The sequence below is a fragment of the Prionailurus viverrinus genome, chromosome C1, assembly GCF_022837055.1.
Source record: "Prionailurus viverrinus isolate Anna chromosome C1, UM_Priviv_1.0, whole genome shotgun sequence".
Lineage (NCBI taxonomy): Eukaryota > Metazoa > Chordata > Mammalia > Carnivora > Felidae > Prionailurus > Prionailurus viverrinus.
Window position 1 is genome coordinate 40,409,417 of NC_062568.1, and position 22,824 is coordinate 40,432,240.

Here is a 22,824-nt window from a genome sequence, read left to right on the forward strand (position 1 = left end):
TTTCCTTATTGATTTTCTGCCTGGATGAACTATCCATTGATGTAACTGGGGTGTTAATATTCCCTACTCTTTTATTGCTGTCAATTTCTCCATTTATGTCTGTTATTTGCTTTATGTATTTAGTTGCTCCAGTGTTGGGTGCATATTTACAAGTGTTGTATCTTTTGTTGGATTGATCCTTTTATAATTAGGTAATGTCCTTGTCTCTTGTCATAGTCTTTGTTTTAAAGTCTACTTTGTCCGATATAAATATTGCTACCCCAGTTTTATTTTTTTATTTCCATTTGCATGAAGTATTTTTCTACCTATTCACTTTTGGTCTGTGTATATCCTTAGGTTTGATAGAAGTCTCTTGCAGGTAACACATAAATATGTCCCCTCACCCCAACCCTGTATTTGGATTGACAAATTTAGACCATTTAAAGTAATTAATAGGTATGTACTTATTGTCATTGTTTTCTGGTTTTCTTAGTACTTCTTTGTTCCTTTCTTCTCCTGCTTGTTTCCTTGTGATTGATGATTTTTAGTGTTATGGTTGGCGTTCCACTTTTTAGTGTCTGTTACAGGTTTTGGGTTTGTGATTACTATGAGGTTCATCTATAACATCCTAAATATATAGCAGTCTACATTAATTTGATAATCACTTAAATTTGAACACATTCTAGAAGAACATTTTTACTCCCTCCATGTTTTATGTATATTTTATATCTTTATTCCTGATTTTCCTATTTCTAATTATGTTCTTTTTCACTTAAAGGAGTCCCTTTAACATTTAAAAAAATATTCATTTTGAGAGAGTGCATGTGTGAGCAGGAGACGGGCAGAGAGAATCCCAAGCAGACTCCATGCTCAGCACAGAGCCTGACCTTATGACTGTGAGATCATGACCTGAACCAAAATCAAGAGTCACTTAACTGAGCTATGCAGGCACCCCTTAACATTTAAGGCCTGTTTAGTGGTGATGAATTCCTTGAACTTTTACTAGAATTTTGTTTTTTACACCTCTCCTATTTTGAATAGCCTCCCTAGGTAGAGTATACTTGGTTATAGGTTTTTTTCCCTTTCAGCACTTTAATTATGGCATGCTACTCCCTTCTGAGCTGCAGTTTCTGAAAAATCAGCTTTTATCCTTATGGGGTTTCCCTTGTACTTAACTATTTGCTTCTCTCTCACTGCTTTTAAAATTCTGTTTTAATCTTTCACATTTTAATTATGTGTCTTGGTATGGACCTCTTTGGATTCATTTTATTTGGAACTCTTTGTGCTTCCTGAACCAGACTTCTTCAGGTTAGGGAGTTTTCAGCTATTGTTTCTTCAAGTAAGTTTTCTCTTTCTCTTTTCTTCTGGGGCCCCCAAGAATGTGAATGTTTTTGGTTTGATGTTGTCCAACATGTTCCTTAACCTATCCTCATTTTGTAATTTTTTTTTTCCTGTTTAGCTTGAGTGCTTTCCATTAGCCTGTCTTCCAGATGGCTGATCCGTTCTTCTGCATTTGCTAATCTGTTAATTCCATCTATTTTTCATTTTAGTCAATGCATTCAAATCGAATTGGTTTTCTGGATTTTCTCTTTGTTGAAGTTCTGAGTTCTTCCACTCTTCTCTCCAGTCTGGTGAGCATCTTTATGATCATTACTTCAAATTCTATCAGATTATTGCCTATCACTATTTCACTTCTCTGAGGTTTCATCTTGTTCTTTCATTTGGATCATATTCCACTGTCTCATTTTGCTTCATTTTGTGTTTGTTTCTATGAATTAAGTGGATCAGCTACTTCTAAACTTGAAGCAATGGTCCTGTGTATGGTCATCTTTTGTGTAAACTGTGAATGCCTGTTGACTTTGGCATGGGCTGGGGATGCCCTGGTGGGATGGCTGGGCCTGGAGTGTTCCAAGTACTTTGTACCTGTGTCACCTTGGCAAGATGCCTGCAGCTACAGGCATACTGACCAGGGGTATTCAGTATCACACTGGGGCCACCTTGGTGGGATAACTGGAGGTGATGGGGGCTATGGATCTGGGACTCATTAAAGTGCTAAGCTGGTTAGGGTGCTCTGACCTTGCTCCCATCCATGCTATCAATATGGAGGGAGAATATAAACCATGACACTCACCAAGCCCTCACTTGGAGTGAGGGCAGCAGCTCTCCTACTGGTTGACAGAGTTCTAGGGCTGAACACTTTCTATTCTAGTTGCTCTTTTAAACCGTGGCTTTTTTCCTGTGCTCCAGGGCAGACAAAACTGTTTGCATGCAATTCCTCAGTACTATTCCTCCACTGCAGTTTGCAGTGTGGGGAGTAGATGTTCTCTCCATTACTGTGTCTCTGTCTCTTTGGCTGTTGTGTATGTGGTTTATCTTTTGTTGTGCAGAAGCTGCTCAGTTAGTCCTCAGGAATTGCACCAGAAATATGTATAGATTTGGTGTGTCTGTGGAGAAGTGCAGTTCCGGGTCATCCTATGTCATGGTCTTGGACTGGAGAGCTGTGTATTTTACTGTTTTTGTGTTAATTTTTTAATGTCAATTTAATAGGGATAGACTGGGAAAACTCCAAACGCTAAATGGTTAGAAAGTAGCCACTTCAGTACTTTAATATAAAACAGATACTTGCATTCTCCTCTATTAGCAGTGGGACTTTTGGTTAAAAAGTAGTTGTTCTTAGGGTACCTGAGTGGCTCAGTTGGCTAAACGTCTGACTTCAGGTCATGATTTCACGGTTTGTGAATTTGAGCCCCACGTCGGGCTCTGTGCTGACAGCTCAGAGCCTGGGGCCTGCTTTGGATTCTGTGTTTTCCTCTCTCTCTGCCCCTCTCCCGCTCATGCTCTGTCTCTCTCGCAAGAATAAACAAACACTAAAAAAACAAACAAAACAGAAAAAAGGTAGTTGTTCTTTGACTCAGTACACATAGCCAAAACACTGACAAAGTAATATCAGCTCTTCTTATTTTCCAAGGCTTTCCTAAAAATTGTGAGTAGATAAGCTTTTAGTCAAAAGGCTCAGAGCCAAATGATTTGAATTTAGAATTTTTCAGATTGTAGGCAGCCCATATTATTTAATACCCTTAGTGGGGTCTGTGGAACACCACATAATCAAATAATTGCTCCACATTTCTCTATGAGAAATAAATACACCAAAAGGTATGAAGCAGGACTACAGAAACATCACATCTGTTCAGGTCCTATTTGGTTATCAAATGAGTTTTGATGTTAAATTTAACAATAGTATCATCAACAAAATCTTTTGATTTTCGACTATTTATATCCCCAAATTGCAAATAAGGGGACATATGCTATAATCACCTGTGAGAAAACTAGCTTTTTTTTAAGGCTGATGTTACTCAAAATAAAAAGGAGATGGTATCTATGTGAATGCACCCAGGAACATTAAGAATGATGCAAAGACAGCTTTGAATTACCAGTTATTTAAAAAGTAAATCCTGTTCATATCTAATATTTTAAGAAAAGAAATAACATTAGATGTTTTTGGAGTTTCAATGTACAATAAAAAAACACAAAGTGCAAGAACCTTCCCCCACCTCCAAGGCTCAAAGGACAGTTATCCAGCTGTAGTCTACTTTCCTGAATTTTCTTAGTTCTTTTTCTTCAGATTTTGACAACTGATGTAGAAGGTCTTCTCCCAAGTCTGTGTTATTTGTATCTTGGATCTTTTCAGTAAAATCATTTTCTTCATCTGAATCATCACTTTCTTTTCCTTCTTCCATATCTACGTCTTCAGGAATTTCTTCACCACTTTCATTACAACAGAATAAAACAAACAATTTAAACAAACATTTTTCTAACTAAACAATAAGTTTCTAATTTAAGACACCTATGTAGAAATATAACCATACAGGGAAAGTAAATGAAAAACCTTATTAAGTGCACTTTAAAAATGATGGGTTAGGGCGCCTGGGTGGCTCAGTTAGTTAAGCATCTGACTCTTGGGCTTAGGTCATGATCTCACGGTTCATGAGACTGAGCACCATGTTGGGTTCTACACTGACAGCACATAGCCTGCTCGGGGTTCTCTCTATGCCTCCCCTGCTCTCTTTCAAACAAACATGAAATTTTTTTTAAATAAATTACGGGTTATTATAAAAAACAGGTGTGTAATTTTTAATCATAGATCAAATCCTTAAACCGTACACACATGAGGTCTTCCTGAAAGTTATTTTCAATGTGTTTTATTTACTTGGCTTAATCGTCATATATCCTTTAACTACATGTTAAAGCTTAAATAAAGAGAAATACAGTTGACCCTTGGACAACATGGGTTTGGACTGCAGATCCATTTACACATGGATTTTTTTTTTTTTATGCAGTACAATACTGCAAATGTATTCTCTCTTATGATTTTCCTAATTTCTTTTCTCTGGCTTATCTTACTGTAAGAATACAGTATACAACACATAAAATGTGTGTTAATTGACTGTTATTGGTAAGACTTCCAAGCACCAGTAGGCATTAGTAGTTAAGTTTTATAGGAGTCAAAAGTTACACACTGATTTTTGTGCAGGTCAGTGTCCTAACCCACACATGTTGAAGCCTCAAAGTGAAAGAACATTCTAATAAAGGCTAACATAACCATTTTGTTTCCCAAAACAATATCTAAACATATTTTAAAAACTGCTTTACCTCTTGGTCTCCTTAGACAGCAGCAATGAGCTTACAAACTTGGAGCACAGGAAGGAAGCAGATGGCAATACATGGGCTGGAGTATGAAGAAGCTAGAGTAAAAAAAAACAAGAAAAATAGAGTTTCATTTAAAATGATTTAATGCCACCAGCTGAATGTAACAGGGTTTCTCCACAGAAAAACCAAACCAAAAAAAAAATTTATTCCCGCCTTCCTATACTTAAGCGAACAATAATCTCTCCCCTCCTGTCAGGTCAGACCACAATAATCTGGAATTGCAAATTTATGTTATTTGGTTTAGGTATTAAAACTGCACAGTATACAAATAATTATTCAAAAATTATAAACTGTATAAAAACTATAAGGTGCTTTAATGTATTTAATCTGTTTCATGTTGTGAATCACTTACCTCACTAATCGCAGGTATATTTTCTGTTAAGGGTAGTTGTACCAGTTGACTCTCGAAAGCTTCATTTATTTTTTCATCCTGCTGTTCCCTGTGCTTTCCCAATATGAAATAAAATGGGGTTGTTGGAAGACTTTCTTCTGCTAGTAGCTATAAAGATTTAAGACAACGGGAAATTTCTTCAATAAAAAGAATTGCCTTTGACTCCATAAAAAAGTACTAGAGTCGTAAAATGTCAAGGATGGAAAGAACTTTAAAAACTATCTAGCATGATTCTTACACTTTATAGGTAAAGCAACTGAGGTCTAGCAGCCCACTTACTATGGGAAAAGCTAACAGTGGACACTTGACAGAACAAAATACGTAACACTGCTTCTCCCCCAATGACAAATGACAGCAAATGGGTTTTCAAAAGGACATAAACCCACAGGAGAAAGAAAATGGGTAAATAACATGTTGGAAGGTGGAAAGCAGGTTCAAGAGTGATAAGTAATTTAGTAGACACGAGAAAGAATCCTAAGCTGGCTGGGAAGCATTCTGACTTATATTGTGGAATCCTGCAAAGGCCCAGGAATTGGTGCTAACAAATAACCAGGGAGCCAGGCTGAATGTCTGCTTAGAGAGGACTCAGATTCCTAGATCTTCTTTTGAGCCCCAGCAGAGGGCTGGAAGTACATTCTTGGGAGAGTGGAACGAAAGTGTGACTTTAAACTGAACTGCCTGGTGGGGGCTGGTGGCAGTGTCGTCACAGCTGCAGGCAGTTGTACTTCACAGAACGTGCTTCCAGGTTGATATCCTCTAGGCAAGAACTTAGAAGAATTTTATCTGGGCAATCATAAAAAGACCTAAAAATAATGACTTTGGAGACTTTCTTAAAAATAGCCAGATGGCGGAGGCCAGCAGAGAAGTTCTACTTAGGCAAAGACCTTCCAAATGACTTTTTTGATCACTTTTAAATAAAAACAGCCAAGAAATCATCAGACTCTGATGAAAACCTCTGAAATGAAAGACACCAGAACAGATGGAAAACACACATATGAAGGATGTGGGAGTATGCGAAAGAGAAAAAAGCAGATAAGATGATAAAGATGAAGCAATCTCCCTGAAAGTAGAAAGAAAACAGGTAAAAAAGTAAGAATATTAAAGCACCATTCGAGAAGGTCCAGCACTAAGTAACAAATAGACAAATTGAAGGCAAAGAAGGAATTCTTTCTTAGTCATTTCTTGGATTAAAACTCTTGAAGGGGCGGGGAACCTGAGTGGCTCTGTTGGTTAAGAATCTGACTTTGACTGCTCAGGTCATGATCTCAAGGTTCAGGAGTTTGAGTTCTGCATCAAACTGCGTGAACAGTGCAGATCCAGCTTTGGATCTCTTGTCTCCCTCTCTCTCCAAGGTTCTCTCTCTCTCTCAAAAATAAAAAAACATTAAAAAAACCAGAACTCTCCACGGGGTTCCACATTTTACTTGGAGGAAAAGCCAAAGTCTCTTATTCATCAAGCCCTACTTTGCCCCACATAAAATGGCAAGCTGCACCCCACACCCATTTCCTCTTTTCCTCCATCCATAATTATCGCTTTTTTTAACGGCGGGGGGGGGCGGGGGGAGAGGTAGAGAGAGAGAAAGAGACTCTTAAGTAGGCTCCATGTTCAGAGGAGAGCCTGATGTGGGGCTCGATCCCACGACCCTGGGATCATAAGCTGAGCTGGAATCAAGGGTTGGACACCAAACTGACTGAGCCACCCCGGCACCCTCTTACCACTTCTTAAAGTACTACATATTTTACTTATTTCATGCTTGTTGTATCTTGCTGCTAGAGTGTAAACACCATTAAGTTTAGAGACTTGAGTGTTTTGCTTACTGGTGTACTCCAATCATCTAGAACAGTTCCTGGCCTATAGATATTAAACAATAAATTGTTGAACAAATTCAAGGAGTTTTCAGAGGAAAACAAAGCTAGTTTACAGACAAAGGAATAGGAATAAGAATGGTATTAGACTTCCAGTAACACCCAAAGCTATAAAATAGGACAATACCGCCAAAGCTCTAAGAGAAAATGATTTTCAACCTATTACTTTATAACTCAACCAACCACTCAAGTGGGAGAGAACAGAAACATTCCCAAACATCCAAGGTCTTAAATTTGCCTCCCACGCACTAACAGAATGTGCTTCATCAAAGCAAAGGGGTGACCAAAGAAAGGGGAAAGCTATAAGATCTACTAGAGTAGAGGTAAAATGATTCCCCAAATGATGGTGAATGTAGATCCTATGACAACTACTGTGTAGCAAGTTTATAAGTTTATAGAGCAATCAGTCCAGACTGAAGCAAATCACAGGCTCCTGGGAAATATTCAAGATTTGAAAGAATACTTAATATATCTGAAAATTCTGAGAGAATATTTATACAACTTGAGCAAATAGAAAACTATACAAATAAGAAGATAATCATTAACCCTAGAGAAAACAAAGTTGCAAATAAAAGAAAAATAATCTGTTGGTTACTACATGACTCAGCTGTGAATTGCTATTGGTTATAATGAATACTGACCTGATTTGTCTATACTGAGAAAACTGGGGAACAGGAAAGGTGTGTATGTTATGTACATGAGGGAAGTGGTGGTGTGAAAAAGAGTAACAACTTGATCAGTTAAGAGATAATAACTTAATCTGAAAAATAAAGAATTAGTAACATAGACATGTTTCTTAGAGATAGAGAGGCAAATAAAAACTCCAGCTAGAAGAGTTGAAAGTGATGATTTTTGTGGGTGATGGCAGTGATGTTAACAAGTTTTCCTGAGAGTCTTGTATAGCTATTTGACTCTTTAAATCACAAGCATATATTTTTGATATTTCTAAAACATAGTTTTAATTTGTAAAGTAAATATAATCTCAAAAGAGGCCAAGTGGCTTACAAGTATATGTTTAATTCCACATTAGGGCAGGTGGAACATTCTTCTCATAGCTGAATTCAAACAGATAAGGTTATCTGTGTAGGGAGGCAATGTAGTCTGCACCATTAGTGGCTAAAACATACCTGTTTGCTTGTTGGTGTGAGTTTCTCTTCTGGAGACTTTGTACTGAATGTCAATAAACTCTGAAAAAAGATTAATGATGCAAAAGCTAAATAAAAATTTGTTGTAGAGTTAAAAAAGGAGGTCAATATTTCATCTTGATATGTTTATCTGCCCAAATAGAAAACTTCAAACATATTTAGTGACAAACTGCTGTGACAGTTAAGATTGTTCTGAGAAATCTTATTTAAGAACTGACTAGTAATGAAATAGAATTCAACTGATGGATCAACCAGAAGCCACACTTGTATTTAAAAAATATATATATCAACCACACTAATAGCTATCATTCAAAGGATTTTAGTTGTCTTCTGCCTTTCCACAGTCATGGAGATAATACAGACACTACTTAGAAGAATCTCAAAGGTACGGGGTAAAGTGGTGTTAATATACTTACACTAATAAGACTGCTGTGTGAAGAAGCATAATGGATTCCTTCTTTTGGGAAGTAATCTTTTAATGAAACTGTTCCACCAGTTATGGGCTATTACTCTCAAATATCAAATCAGATGAAAATTATATATATAAAGTGGTTCCCTTTTTGAGGTGGGATGGTTACCTGTGATTTTGTTAGGAAGTAAAACTGGGATCTGTTCAGCCATTGGTAAGCTTCTGAGGTGAATGATTCAGGGACATCTCGTGGAACAAACACTCCCCACTGGACTTCCTCTCTGGAGATATTCTTTCGAATATACAATGGCCTTGGCTCACTAGGTTTAAATACAAACACTAGAGGGAAAAAACAGACAGACAATAACATTTTGCCGGCAAAGGTCAGTTCCAGCCTCAGGTTGGCAGATCACACTAATCCTGGGACTTACCCCATTGAGTAAATGGCCCAGGTCATGATTATTTTAGGCTCTGATTCAACAAATATCTACTGGGTGCCTGCTACGTGCCAAGAAGGTTAGGAATGAGGATATGAAGATAAAAAAAGAGGAAGAAGAATCCCCGTTCCAGAGACCAGGTCCTACTGCAGAAGGCAGACACCAAGATATTATTGCACTATTTTGTTGTAGGTACTAGAATAGGGATCTGTAGAAGTGTTTCAAGAGGATAGAGGAAGAATGATTAAAGCTTCCTGAAATGCTTCAGAGGGACAAAATCAAGAAACTTTAACTCAAGAGACTTTAACTCAAGAAAGGGCAATAGCACACCTCAGGCCAAATGGCCTAAAACAAACATTGGATTTAAAGGCAAGTCTAACTCAAATTATATTAAAGACGTTAAAAAGAAAATTTTGGTAAGAGATTTACTCGTGTTATCAAAGTATGGTGTGTACTTACAGTCTGAACCCACTGAAGACCGAGAGATTGCAGCAATATTCTCTGAATTAGGATCAGGTTCCATAACTCTAACATTTAATTTTGCACTCCATTCCACTGGGGAAGGGGGGGAGCAGAAAAAGAGCAATTTACTTCTGAGATTTACCAAAAGCTTTTTTAAGCCTGTTATTTAAAGCACATACTCAATTTTTACTGGGACAATCAATTCTATTATTCTTAAGAAGAGGGATTTTATATTTCCAAATAACACATGGAAACAAACTGAAAATGTCTGTGGAAGGCTGCACTAAAGCTAGGGGCAGGAAGTGGAAAAACAACGTACTCCTTCCACATACTATGACATGGTTATTATTTCAGTGCTTTACCATAGCTGCTAAACGTGGGCAAAATGTTAACCAGAATCACTGTAGAGAATATAAAAAGAGACTATCACATATGCTCATTACTAGGCAACCACCATGCCTTCCAAACATACTCAACTGAGTAAAATACCAATGAATGAAATAAGTAAAAATAAGTAAGTCCACACTTGCTGTCAGGGATACTGTCAGGGATAATGCACATTACAAATTAGCAGAAATATTCCTCAAATTGTTATGAGGACAGATATCATGGAAGGCAACAGAAAATTATACATAGTAGAGAAAGGCCAGGATAATGGAAATCAATTTATGGCCAACTAGGCAGTTTATAAATAATGTATGTCTATTATAGGCCTAGCCCTCCAAAATTTGGTGATATCACATGACATGTGACAAATTATATACTCTCTGGATAGAGACACGAAGATACGACCCAGAAGTCCTAAAATGCCAAAGTTTGATGGCCCCTTATTATATGCTTTGCCAAATCACTTTATAGTAAAACAAGATCTTACATGCACAACTGAGCAGATTCCAACAGCAAAGAATGCCATTTTCAGTAGCACCAAGAAGATACTTTGAACAAGTCAATCTCCCAAAGCAAAGGTGCCTATAGTAAAACCACAAGGAAGTTATCTGTCAGTTCCAGCACACCGAGTTTGGGATTGCAGACTTCTAGTATAATTTTACACAATGCAGATTTTTAGATAGACACATATTTTTGTTTACAACTATCCTGCAGAAAAAAGGGGCTAAAGAGAGCAAAGGGAAAGGTTTACTTAGCTCTTTTGTTTCTTTACAAACAGGTTTATGATCAATTTTTTTCTCTAATATGCTGCACAGTATAATTGACACATACTATAGACAACATGTGAAATGTACAAAGGTATTTAACAAAACCCTTTTTTATGCTTGTTTAACGTAGAGGAAGAAACAATATGAATTCTGAAGGCCGTTTTACAAAGCAAAATATGTTGGGAATTAAAAACTTTTGTTAGCCCTCTGTAAGTCTGTCCTCAAATGCCAGTTGCCTGAAGTAAAATCGCAGATAACTGATGCCTTTTCTTCTGCCCTTCTTAGATGCAACAAAGTTTCAGTACGACATTGTTTTTATGGGAAAACAGAAGATAAGCATTGTTTGGATCCACTGAGGGTTATCAGCTTCCATTATGTAGCACAACCATGAAAAGTATTTATTATAAAGAAAAAATTTCTGTAGGTCAAGAGTTAAATGTTAATCTGGATTTCAGAAAGGGGTAAAATCACAGCAAATGGTTCACATACCCAGAATTTTTAGCTTCCCACCACTTTGGTTTGCTGCTGACTCTCACTGACCCACAGACTACCTTTAGCAGAAGCATAAATTACCAATAATGTTTATGTGGAAAGACCCATTTAAGTTAAAAAAAAAAAAATGATATACTCCCCAAATTATTTACCTTATTTTCCCAGCTCGTTGACAAAATGTACATTTAAGTTCCCATGTCTCTGAATCCCATATTGTAACTATTTCCTCAAAACTGACTGCTAGTAAAGAGCCATCTTCAGAGAAACAACAGTTAGTTGCTTGGTATTTGTGATAACTACCCACAAAGTCACAAGTCCAGCCAACGGCTTTTTCTGTGAAAACATAGATCATATAACTCAGAAATGGTATAAATGCTAGATAATACTTTAGGTAGTTATTAGCAATAAGGATTACAAAAGAAGGACAACAAAAAAACCACCTCCCTGAAACTTTAGAAATGCTACAAAGCATTGATTGGTTTGAAATTTATGCCCATTCCTGGAGATCCTGACCTCCCTCTAGTGGAACAGTGAAGGAACTGCCTTTTTTTTTTTTTTTTTAACTGTACCCTAACAAAAACAATCAGCACTTAATTAATCAAGACCCACAGCATTATATAAGGTAGAAAATGTTCTTCCAGAATGGATACAATTCATGAAAGAGAAATATTTTAAAACATTTTTTAAATTATGCATTGATATACCTTATTTAATTAACTTACTGTATATATCAGAATCATCTGTTAATATCCATACTTTGAAGTGACCATCTTTACTAGATGTAACCAAGGTGGGGTTTTCAAATTTTTCTGCATTACAGAAACAGAGAGCTGTGATGTGGTCTTCATGTGGCATGTTAACCTTTGTGTTAAGAACAAACCTAACAGAAAGGAAATCAATTTATTTTTACATCAGAACAATATGATATATACTGTCATGTAAGAATTTCTTATGGTACATCTTATAAGAGCATCTTTAGGAATGGGCAATTGACAATTATCATCTAGACAGACAACTGAGTGTTCTATCTCTAATGGCCACAAGATATAAAGAGTTCTAACACATTATCTTTGTCTTCATGTAACTTACACAATATAGAGATGATTATGTATACAGTCAACTTATGGTGAAAGCCTACTGTATTAACTCTGCAAGAAAACTGTACAGAACTCAGATGCCTTACTATCTACCTTTGAGAGAATAAGCAAAAAATGGAACGGCTATGAAAGCCCCCACTTGTGGCAAGAAAATACAGAAAGAGAACTACCTATTCAAACTTCCCTGGTCAGTATTCAATATTTACAGTCGTAGAAAATACTTTTTCAAAGCCTGTTTCCAGCTTGACAGGGTGCTGCTATGAATGAAAGATAATCTGTGCTAGCACAGTGTACTTAAAAGAACATCAGGAGAAAACTGTCTTGTGATTTTTTTAAAAGTCCATGTTATAAGAAGCATGACTAGTGACAATCTATTAATCCCTCCGGGCCTGTTTCCTCACCTGTAAAATGTAGAAAATAAGTTTATCTTAGAGTATTTCTGTGAAGATCGGTAGGACAAAAGCACTAAGCCTAATTCTTGGCACACACCAAGGACTTGATAAATGGCTACTATAATCAACGTATGAAACTAGTGAACCCATCTAATCAAAACACGCACGTTATACTACAATACACTTCTGCTGCCTACCACTGCCATTATTTCCGAAGAAGGTAGCATAATGTTAATGAAAGAGCAAAGGAACTAAGAAATCTGGGTTCTAATTTTGGATCTGCTTGCAATTAGGTACTAGGTCCTTGCAGTGTCACTTTTTCATGTTTCTTCATTTATGCATTGAGAGGACATTAAAACTTGGAGGACACCAATACTTTCTCAAAGCAGAAAGCTTAAAGGCTTTATTTGGAGAATAACATCTCTCTCATTTCTCTAAATTTAAAATTTATCAAAATGAAACATTTTAAAGACAAATGAAACCATAAAATAAAAAGTCACATATCTTCCATTCTGAAATAGCCACATAGGTAGTATTACCCTTGTGTTTTCTTATTATACATCCACAGTTTCATTTGCAATTCAAGCTCTGTTTCCTTTTCCTGACGTTGTTCCACTGTTGCAAGCCAGTTACCATAGCAGCCAAATGCAGCCTTTGTTAGCTCGATTTGGATCAGACCATAATCGTTGATATATTCTTGCTGTATAATATCTAACTGAAGGGTTAAAAAAAGAATCCAAAATGTTTATTAATGTAAACACATACATGTTCAAGTTTTCCAGGAATTACAGATAATTTCCAGAATCTATAGTAACAGGTTTTTAAAGGAAAAAAAGGAAATATTTATTAGTTATGGATACCAAAACTGCCATTATTAAGGACATTATATAGCACCAGTTCAGTAGCATTATTATTATTCTCCAATGACCTTAAACTTTAGTGATGACTGACCCATTCACATGATACAACAGAACCTTTAGTTGATAATGCTTGTCTCTTGTTTCTATAAACAAAGAGCTTTACATAAAATCCCAAGGTTAAATTCTGTATCATTAAAAATGAGAAGAGCAAAAATAAAACCTACAATTTTTAGGAAGTGAAGAAAGACAGCAACGTTATAAGTAGACAGAATTTTATGTATGGTTGTTTTCTTTTATCCCATTCCCTTGTCTATTTACTAAATATGGATCAAGTAACTATTATTTCCAGGCACTGTACTGGAAATGTACAAAGAAATAAATTTCCTTTCTTTAAAGGGTTTAAAGGCAGGGGAGTGATACAGATCAAGTGTATAGCCATTATGTTAAATCTATAAAGGGTACCGTGGGGCACAAAGAAGTAGGGAGTCTGGATTGTGTTTATCAGGATTAATAAGCATCCCTTTTTACACCAAAAATTTTATGACACTTTACCACAGAGACATATTTGTATTTACAACCCTCATATTCTTATTTCTGTATTCTTGTGACTCAAAGGCAAGGATGTGTGTGACAGATACTTAGAATGCAGTCTGAAACAAAAATACGGAGCCAGCATAAGAGCTGACTTACATGTAGATTTAATTTGCAACCATGGCCTCATTAGAATCATGCTGTAAACAATTCAACTAAGTAACCACAGATAGTACTGATAATGTTCAAGTAAACAAAGGCACAGAGTCTTTTTTTAGAAGCTACTAAATAAGTTACTTGACCCTAGTGATGCTGTTGGAAACTTTCATTAGATTTAAGGCTAATTAATGGATCAAAATCTTACATTGTACAACTGCTTATCATGCTGGAGAGAATAAAACTGCAAATGGCCAGGTTTTCCATTTAAAACCAAAGCTTTAGTTCTGGGATCAACCATCAAACCGGTGAAGATATTACTGTCTGCAAAAGAAGTGACAAATAACAGTTAAACTCATACAAATATTCACACTTCTAAAATGTGCAGACCCATTGGGTTTTGCAATACCTTTCACTAGGCCTTGAATTACTGCGGAAGCCTCAAGGTTTCTGTGAATGACTATTATTTCTGTGGATAAATAAAACAAATAAATAAATAAAAAATCATAGATTGGTCAGAACCTCAAGGAAAAAAAAAATCAATTGAATTTATGTCATTCTAAAATACACCAGAATACGAAACAACTGGTAAGTTCAATTTACTCAGAGTATTATTAGAAAGTCAAGAATTTATTTTGTGATTTAGCTAAAATACTAGAGTTGGGGAGAAGGAGTTTTTCTGGAGGCTTTAAGTTTTATCAGTTGTGCATATGAATATATCAAGTGTTAACTCAGAAACTTACCCTAAAAGACACAATTTACCTTGAAACAAGTCACGGCACTAATAGATTGTTCACAGTTATGTTTTTTGAAGGGAAAGGAGGCAGTGAGCTCTGAGATCTACATTTAGGCTCCGTAGTAAGAGAATGCGCAAAAAGTTGTGGAGGCATACGAGACTGCGCCCGTCAGAACGCACAGGACTCTTAACGCAGAGTGGCCACATGAGCATTTTTTGAAAATGTCATTACATCTGTGAAAGCACAGATGCTCACTTTCTATGCCCACATCATCTCACATGTAAAGGTTTCGAAATAGAAGCGGTACAACAAGAACCAAATACACCTAGCTCTACATTTTCATAAAAATGATCCTGAAAATGTTGGATTCTGGTGGCAGAGTCAAAAAGGGGGTAGAGAAAACAGGAAGAATGGAAGAAAAAATCCTCGTTAAATCCTAGGCTACTCTTAATTAGATCTCTTATTTTCCATCCCTAGCGTTATAATTTAGGCATTATACAACCCCATCTCCTCACAACAAATTCAGACTTACTATTATCAGAATGAGAAGTACAGAACAAATCCCCTGCTGGTGAGACTGAAATGTGTTCAATAGTAGCTCCTAAACGGGGGAGGAACTCCTTATTCTTCTCTGTTGCATCGCGCCACTCTACAAGGACAGATTCACGACCACCACTCAGCAGACTGGTGCCTTCTCATCCACCCACAGAAATGAAAAGCAAAGTGTTTGGGGGGAAAAAATCGAAAGAAAAATATAATCAACGTTTAAAATTTCCTTACCATGTTAGAGAAATACACTATTTTTAAAGATATGCAAACAAGTGTCTTCCTAGCTTTTAATAAACTTAAGATAACACACTTAATAATCAGTGATCCTAGGATTTTCCTTTCCAACAATATCTGACTCGTTTGTTGCTGACCAGTTCTTCTGCCAATGAGAAAAAATAAATGAAACAAACATCATCTAGGGCAAGATAGCTTCAATGACAAAATTTTCCAAACATTTAGGAAATAAACCAATTTTATGTTCTTCCAGGTAATAAAAAAGAGAACATTTCTCAACTTGTTTACAAGAACAGCATAACCCTTTGCTAAAACTAATAAATTTTAAGAAAATTACAAGCCAATTTCATGACCGATGAAAATTCCCCAACAAAAATATCAGCAAGCTGAATCCAAGGATATGTTAAGAGGATAATATATTGCAAAGTTGAGTTTATTGTAAAAATGTGAGATTATTTTAACACTTGAGAAATAAATGTAATCAATTCCTACTATGGGATAAAGAGAATAATCATGAGTATCTTAATAGATGTAGAAAAAGTAAATAAACTTCTACACCCATGATAAAATTTCTCAGCAACTTCAGTGCTCACAGACAGCGTGACTGGGTGCAAAGCACCAGCCCAGTTTATACTGTTCATATTTGCCTGAACTTATAACCTGTTCTCAAAGCAACTAGAAGTTGTAGCTCATTTACACAGGCAACTAATTTTCTTTTTCTATTAATTCTCTTATACATATACAGGATCAATGCTGACATTTTACTGACAACCATATACCATTTTAACTATTCTTAGAAATAGTCACGTGGCTTAGAATATAAAAACAAGAATTCAACTCTCTAATAAGCCTAGGTTAGCTGCCTACATCAAAGCCTTGGTGCAGGGTAGGGTGCCCTGTATTCTTTTCTTCCCTTTGAGTGCCAACTAGCCGAACTACTCCTTCTTCCCCAAGACCCATCTGAAAAGGCTAATCCTAAATGTTCCAAGGCTTAAGTAAAGCCACCACAGATAGCTGTGACTGCTAACTGCTGTGAGAGGTGGCAGACAAGATGGGCAAGGTAACAAAATAAAGAAAAGTCGGTGACAATAAGTATCAACCGGTCTTGGCCCAGATTAGGGTAGAGGCCACAGCAAAGAAAATAGAAGTGAGGATGAAGGGCAGAAGAAATGACACTGCCTGGAACATGACATACATATGCACACACACATTCCACCCTAGTAGATCGCCTCATTCACATTCACAATTTTTAATAATTCAGACCTTGTGTTCCATTTTAGCTACATGAGAGTTTGTGTAAATGAGCTACAACTCATACAATATTTGAAAACGTAAATTTTTGAATGAGACATAGGTCCAAATCCCACTTACCAGCTGTGTGACCTTAGGCAAGTTAGTTCTCAACTACAAATCTCACTTCCTTTACGTGCAAAAGGAGAAAGACGATGCCTATGTCATGGCTTTAAGAATTAAATGAGGTAGTGCATGTAAAGCACTAGCATAATCATTTGCTCTGATAAACTACAGCTATTCTTATGAACAAGCACTTAACCTTGCAGACATACATTTTAAACAACTAATGTGATTTAAATAGGTTCTTTAGTTAACAACAAGGACTTTATCATAGGTATACACTTTGATACTCTGATGGGCTCTGAAACCTAAAATAAATGGTATTGTGCTGAAAAAAGCTCAAACCACAGGGGTGAGAGAAAAGTGTTTATGATTCCTCTGGTGCAGGCAATTCTACACCTTTCAAACTATAAATGCAGTGAATACTGATCCACATACTTCAAAAGATTATTTTAATTATTAAACTTGCACTTACCTGTCACTGAAAAAGCCAAATCCATAACCATATCATGGTGCCAATGTAAACATGTGTATGTGTATTTCTTATCATCATCAAAATTCCTCCTATTGAAGAAAACCAAAATTGTTATTTTCACCAAAGGCATTAAGTCAGGAAAGTAATGGCATGCCAAATATAATGCACATAATATATGCCAAAAATAATAAATTATATTATTAAGCTTGTAGGTCTCAATGTGTAAAAATTACATTTTCTCTCTCTAACCAGAGTCACTTCTACAAACAATAGATCATCATGGTGTCCTATTAGGTATATGCTCTTGTTAGTCCTTCCTTTTCACTCAAAGCTTGATAAAAAAGTTCTCCTCAATAAAGCAATCAGAGACAAAATGGAATTAACTCCTCCTACAAGCTCAAGGTTACAAATTTTAAAATAGTAAGTCTATGCAATGAAGAGCACAGTAATACAAGAAACAGGGTACCAGCAAAGCCTAATCTCTATCACCAGTAATGGCTTTTCGGTACTATCCTTTTTCCTGAACCCAGGGATAGCTCTGTTGTGCAGGACTAATATAATATATACATTCACCATACTCTTCACGAGTCAACTGACCAAAGACGAATTTTGCCATCCTTGTGACCAGTTGCTATGCAATCTTCCTTTGGGTGACATGCTACACATGTGAAATTGTTCTTAGCATGTTTCTTATTTCTTGATGATGATAAAGTAAACCTAGAAGAAAAAAAAGTGTCCCTTATTAAAGTTTCTTGGTAAGTGGTGATGTAGTTAAAAAAAAAAAGGGGGGGGGGGGGGTGGGGGGAGTTTGTCCCTTATCAACCAAACTGGAGAATTCTCAAAACTCACTGAATACAAATACAGGATTAAAAAAATATATATACCGTGTCTAAGAACCATGAATTTGCAAACACTTACGCAGTATAAACTTCACATGACTAATATTCTACCATGATAACTTGGCTACAGAGGCCACTGACTTTGAAATAAAGCCAAGACAGTCTTCTCAGTGGCTTTTGCTCGAGCCAAGTTTGTTCAAATTTCTTGTCAATTGAAGCTAAGTTTTAACATTAGGTATGAACAAGCCTAATAAATTATATCTGTGACAACTGGCTAATGTATCCAAAGGTATCAGGATCCTTATTATACTGCAAAGAAAAACAAATGTTAATCCTGACAGGGTAAAAGGGAAGAGGGGAGTGTCACTTGAGGAGTCACCATGCGCGCTTCGCACTAGTCTCCTTAAATATGTTATTTTTTTCGTCTTTACAACCCTGTTAGATAGGTATTATGCCTATTTTAAATATATGCTAATTTGAGGTACAGTGAGATTGCAGAAACTAAATTTGACTCATTTTAAACCCAGGTATCTCAAAGCCTATATTTACTCCAAAGCCCCAAAACTGGCCAATAAGCATCACCACCTGGGGTAGCCTTTTCCAACTACATCCAATTTTGACATCGTGTATGAACACCAGAATCTAAGGGAACAAGGAGTTTTGGCTGGACAAAGCTCCCTAGGTGTTTGTGACTAATGATTGATTCTCTCAACCACATGCATTGTTGTGTTAAAAACTCTACCTCTAAATCTAGTGGTTTCACAATCACTTGCAACAGGAAACTAGACACAACTCTGGATCACAGGTATGAAGATGAAATAAAATTGCAACAAATTTGCGTAAATAAAATGATCAAAAAGGAATTCTTACCTTGATGTTGTTTTCTTTTTGAAAAAATAAACAGACAAGTAAAAGTCCCGTACTGCAGCAACATATTCCCCCTGGTATTTCAAAGAGAAGATAACATTCACAAAAATAGGCAACACTCTTTAAGAAGAAATGTTCTCATCACAAAAGTTAACACAATTAACAATTTTTTTTTTTTTTGGCAGATTGAGTATATCAATATAAAATGATATAGGTAGCTATGGAAAGGATACTCCTGTTAGAATAATCATAGAAAATTAAAAGACAAACTTAGGTACTATATCTGAAAACTAAACTCTCTAGCTTTAAGAATAATGACTTGAAATTTTCCCATTAAGGCATAATTTACACACAATACAATGCAACGTCTGACATGTATATATCCATGTAACCACCACCACCACAATCAAGAAATCAAGATTTAGAACATTTTCTTCACCTCAAAAATGCTTCCTTGCTCCTCTTTTTAGTCATTTCCCAATGGTGCTGCCCCTGCCAGCAACCAGTGATTTCTATCACCACAGTTTACATCTCTGTTTGTTCCAGAACATCATATAAACAGAATGGTGCAGGATATACTTTTGTGTCTGAACTCTAGTTCAAAATCACCCTTTTGAGATTCATTCATGCTCTTTTCTGTGTCATTCGTTTCTATTATTATGAAGCAGAATTCCAATAAATTAATACATATCACAAATTATTTATTCTCTTGATGAACATTAGGGTTTCCACTTTGGAGCTACTATGAATACTAATCATTCTTGTACAGGTCACTTTATGGTCATGTTCTCATTTCTCTACCAAGGAGTGTAACTTCTGGCTCATGGTAAGGACAGATGTTTATCTTTGCTCCATATATTCCCAATGCTCAGTACTGTCAGTCTTTAACGTTACGGCGTTTTCTCTACCATAAGAAATTAAACCTTTTCAGAACAATGCCAAAATAATGCTATAAACTTAGATCACAGAAACATGCCACCACAATGTCATCTAGGGGCTTTTGGTGGTACTTGATTTTAAAATAAAAAAGTGGTTAGTAATAGGGGGAGGAAAAATAAATCATGGTATAAACATAACAGAGTTATTATTTCTGATGAACATTTAAGTATACATTCATGCTGCAATGTCAGGTGAAAAAAGGTAAAGAGTCTTCAGATCCTAACTCAGTTTGAGAAAAATTATTTTATGAATGTTTAGGAAAAAGTCTAGAAAGACATTCCCCAAATATCACTGGTAAGATTTAATTTCTCCACTTTATTTTTAACTTGCAAATTTTCTATACTGGGCACACTGATTATGGACAGGAAGACATAATTTTCTAAAGACACAGTCCAAAATGAAAGGATTTGAGTAGCTTTTACATGAGGCAGGCTAAGAAAGAATACAAATGCCAAAATATTGGTATTTTTTGAACAATTAGAGGATTTACAAGAGCAACAGGTATACACAACATTAAGGATCCTAAAAACTCTATACCAAAAATACATGCTAAAGCAACGGAACAAACTTCTTTGCTAACAAAAATACTTTAACTCAAGGCAACATTCAATCACTGGAATATAAAATGCTCAGAGCAAACATTGCTGAAAAGAGATTTTATGTACAAAATAGGAAACTAAAATTTTACCTCATTTCCAAAGGCAATGCACTTGGGTGACTGGTTTATATAATCCAAAACAAAGGAGAGCTCCTTCGCTTCTATCTCCTGGCTTGATGATTTTGGCAGTTTCACTGAAACCAGCTGAAATACATCTAGCCAAAGGAAGCTATATTAATATAAAGCTTCTCTAGAGAAAATGAACATGTGCACTTATTCACAGGAAACTGTTAATTAGTATTCTAGATACATTTGATGCCAAGATAATAATTCTAGGCCATCTTGAACAAAATGTACCTTCACCCTGGACTGTTCATTTGAATATACAAGTTCTGAATGGCAGTCTAATTTCACAACTTGTATACATACATGCTCTCTCTAAATAGAAATACAAAACAATTTGGCTTACTGGTGCATTCTGTCTTCCAAAGTATTAGGCTGACCTTTACAATGGATACAGTATATCACTGAACTGAGCAGCCAAAGGCAACAAACCAGAGGAGAGCTTTCAGAAATGCTTTCAGAAATGCGATGTGCTTGCCACATATTTATAGGATAAATCTCTTCTAGAATATTGACATGCTGTTCTCTTTTTAAAATTTTTTTTTTTTTCAACGTTTATTTATTTTTGGGACAGAGAGAGACAGAGCATGAATGGGGTAGGGGCAGAGAGAGAGGGAGACACAGAATCGGAAACAGGCTCCAGGCTCTGAGCCATCAGCCCAGAGCCCGACGCGGGGCTCGAACTCACGGACCGCGAGATCGTGACCTGGCTGAAGTCGGACGCTTAACCGACTGCGCCACCCAGGCTCCCCCGACATGCTGTTCTCTTTATATCCCATTTTTAAAAAACTCACAAGGGAAAATAGCTGTTTTATTATGTATGCTATTTCCTTATCCTCTCAGACATTATAATGAATATGAAATTCTGTAACACATCGATTTACCATTTTCCCATTTTCCAGCCTGTTTAGTATTTGCTTTGAACTCTTGATTCTTCTAGCCTTCTCAGTCATCACAAACTTCACATCCCCAAACCCTGTATGTTTGATTTTTTTTTTTAACTTAGTCTTCCCCTCTGCCGACTGCAGGAAGTGGCACCACCATTTACCAAGTTGCTTAGACTAAATCCTTGAGTTATCTTTGAATTCTTTCTCATATCCCATATTCAAACCATTAGTAAATCTTGTTGGCTGTCTCTTCCAAAGATACCCAGAACTCAATCATTTCTTATCATCTAACTGGTAAGACGTACCTCTTAACTGTACCCTGTACTTCTATCCTTGCCCCCCTTTAGTCTATTCTCAATAAGCCAGTGAATCTTCTACAATTAACAACATTTCACTTTTCTGCTCAAAACTCTTCAATGGCTTTTTATCTACTCAGAATAAAAACCAAAGTCCTTTCAATGGCATACAAGGATGTATATTATCTATTCTTCCTTGGATTACTCCAATCCAACCTCCCTCCTAGTCCTCAAACATGTCAGAAATGCTGTAGAATATGCTTCTCCAATATGACCATGCGTCTTATTCTTCTCAGAACCCTCCCTGACCACTTATTTAACTAGGTATTTCTCCAATGTTGCCTATTCCCCTCCCCTGCTATATTTTTCTCTAAAACATCTTTCACCTTCTTATATCTTATGACTGATTTGTCTGCTAGATCAGACTAGCAGAAGCCTTTTGGAGTAAACCAAATGCTATAATCTAATTGGAATTCTGTTTATGGTGGGATTAATGTTACTCTCCAGTACTTGGCCCATATCATGAGCACTCAGAATATGAAAATCTAGTTAGCTGTCAGATAAAATTGTGAACCGGGCTTGAACTGGCATTTAATAGAATAGATTTAAATTAATATTCTTCATTTGTTTCATCTTTGTTCCACAATGCAAAACCAGTCTCTGTCAGGAAATTGTATAAATCATATTGAAGTGTGCTTCTGGTTTAAAAATAAATTATTTACATGTCATCTTTTACAGTATCATTTTTTGACTATATGTAATTTATCCATTTAATGTCTAACTGAAACCTACTATGTGCCACATTCTATTCTGTTGGAGAGAATAAAACGGACCATCTCAACAGAATGCC

General features: G+C 36.2%; 1 protein-coding gene across 2 annotated transcripts in view; it reads right to left on the reverse strand.

The window, feature by feature from the left end:
• Positions 1–3,027: 3,027 nt before the first annotated feature.
• The window catches only part of WDR75 (WD repeat domain 75), a 30,969-nt gene continuing 11,172 nt past the window's right edge, over positions 3,028–22,824 (reverse strand). For both annotated transcript variants that reach the window (XM_047873652.1, XM_047873653.1), the window contains 17 exons: positions 20,759–20,883; positions 19,135–19,205; positions 18,023–18,142; positions 17,426–17,514; positions 15,347–15,505; positions 14,487–14,546; positions 14,286–14,401; positions 13,070–13,245; positions 11,764–11,921; positions 11,194–11,374; positions 10,270–10,364; positions 9,393–9,488; positions 8,666–8,835; positions 8,070–8,129; positions 5,039–5,185; positions 4,630–4,721; positions 3,028–3,744 (listed from right to left, as the gene is read on the reverse strand). In XM_047873652.1, coding sequence (XP_047729608.1) covers positions 3,540–3,744; positions 4,630–4,721; positions 5,039–5,185; positions 8,070–8,129; positions 8,666–8,835; positions 9,393–9,488; positions 10,270–10,364; positions 11,194–11,374; positions 11,764–11,921; positions 13,070–13,245; positions 14,286–14,401; positions 14,487–14,546; positions 15,347–15,505; positions 17,426–17,514; positions 18,023–18,142; positions 19,135–19,205; positions 20,759–20,883 — 2,120 coding nt within the window. In that variant the 3' untranslated portion in view covers positions 3,028–3,539. The remainder of the gene's footprint in view (positions 3,745–4,629; positions 4,722–5,038; positions 5,186–8,069; positions 8,130–8,665; positions 8,836–9,392; positions 9,489–10,269; positions 10,365–11,193; positions 11,375–11,763; positions 11,922–13,069; positions 13,246–14,285; positions 14,402–14,486; positions 14,547–15,346; positions 15,506–17,425; positions 17,515–18,022; positions 18,143–19,134; positions 19,206–20,758; positions 20,884–22,824) is intronic.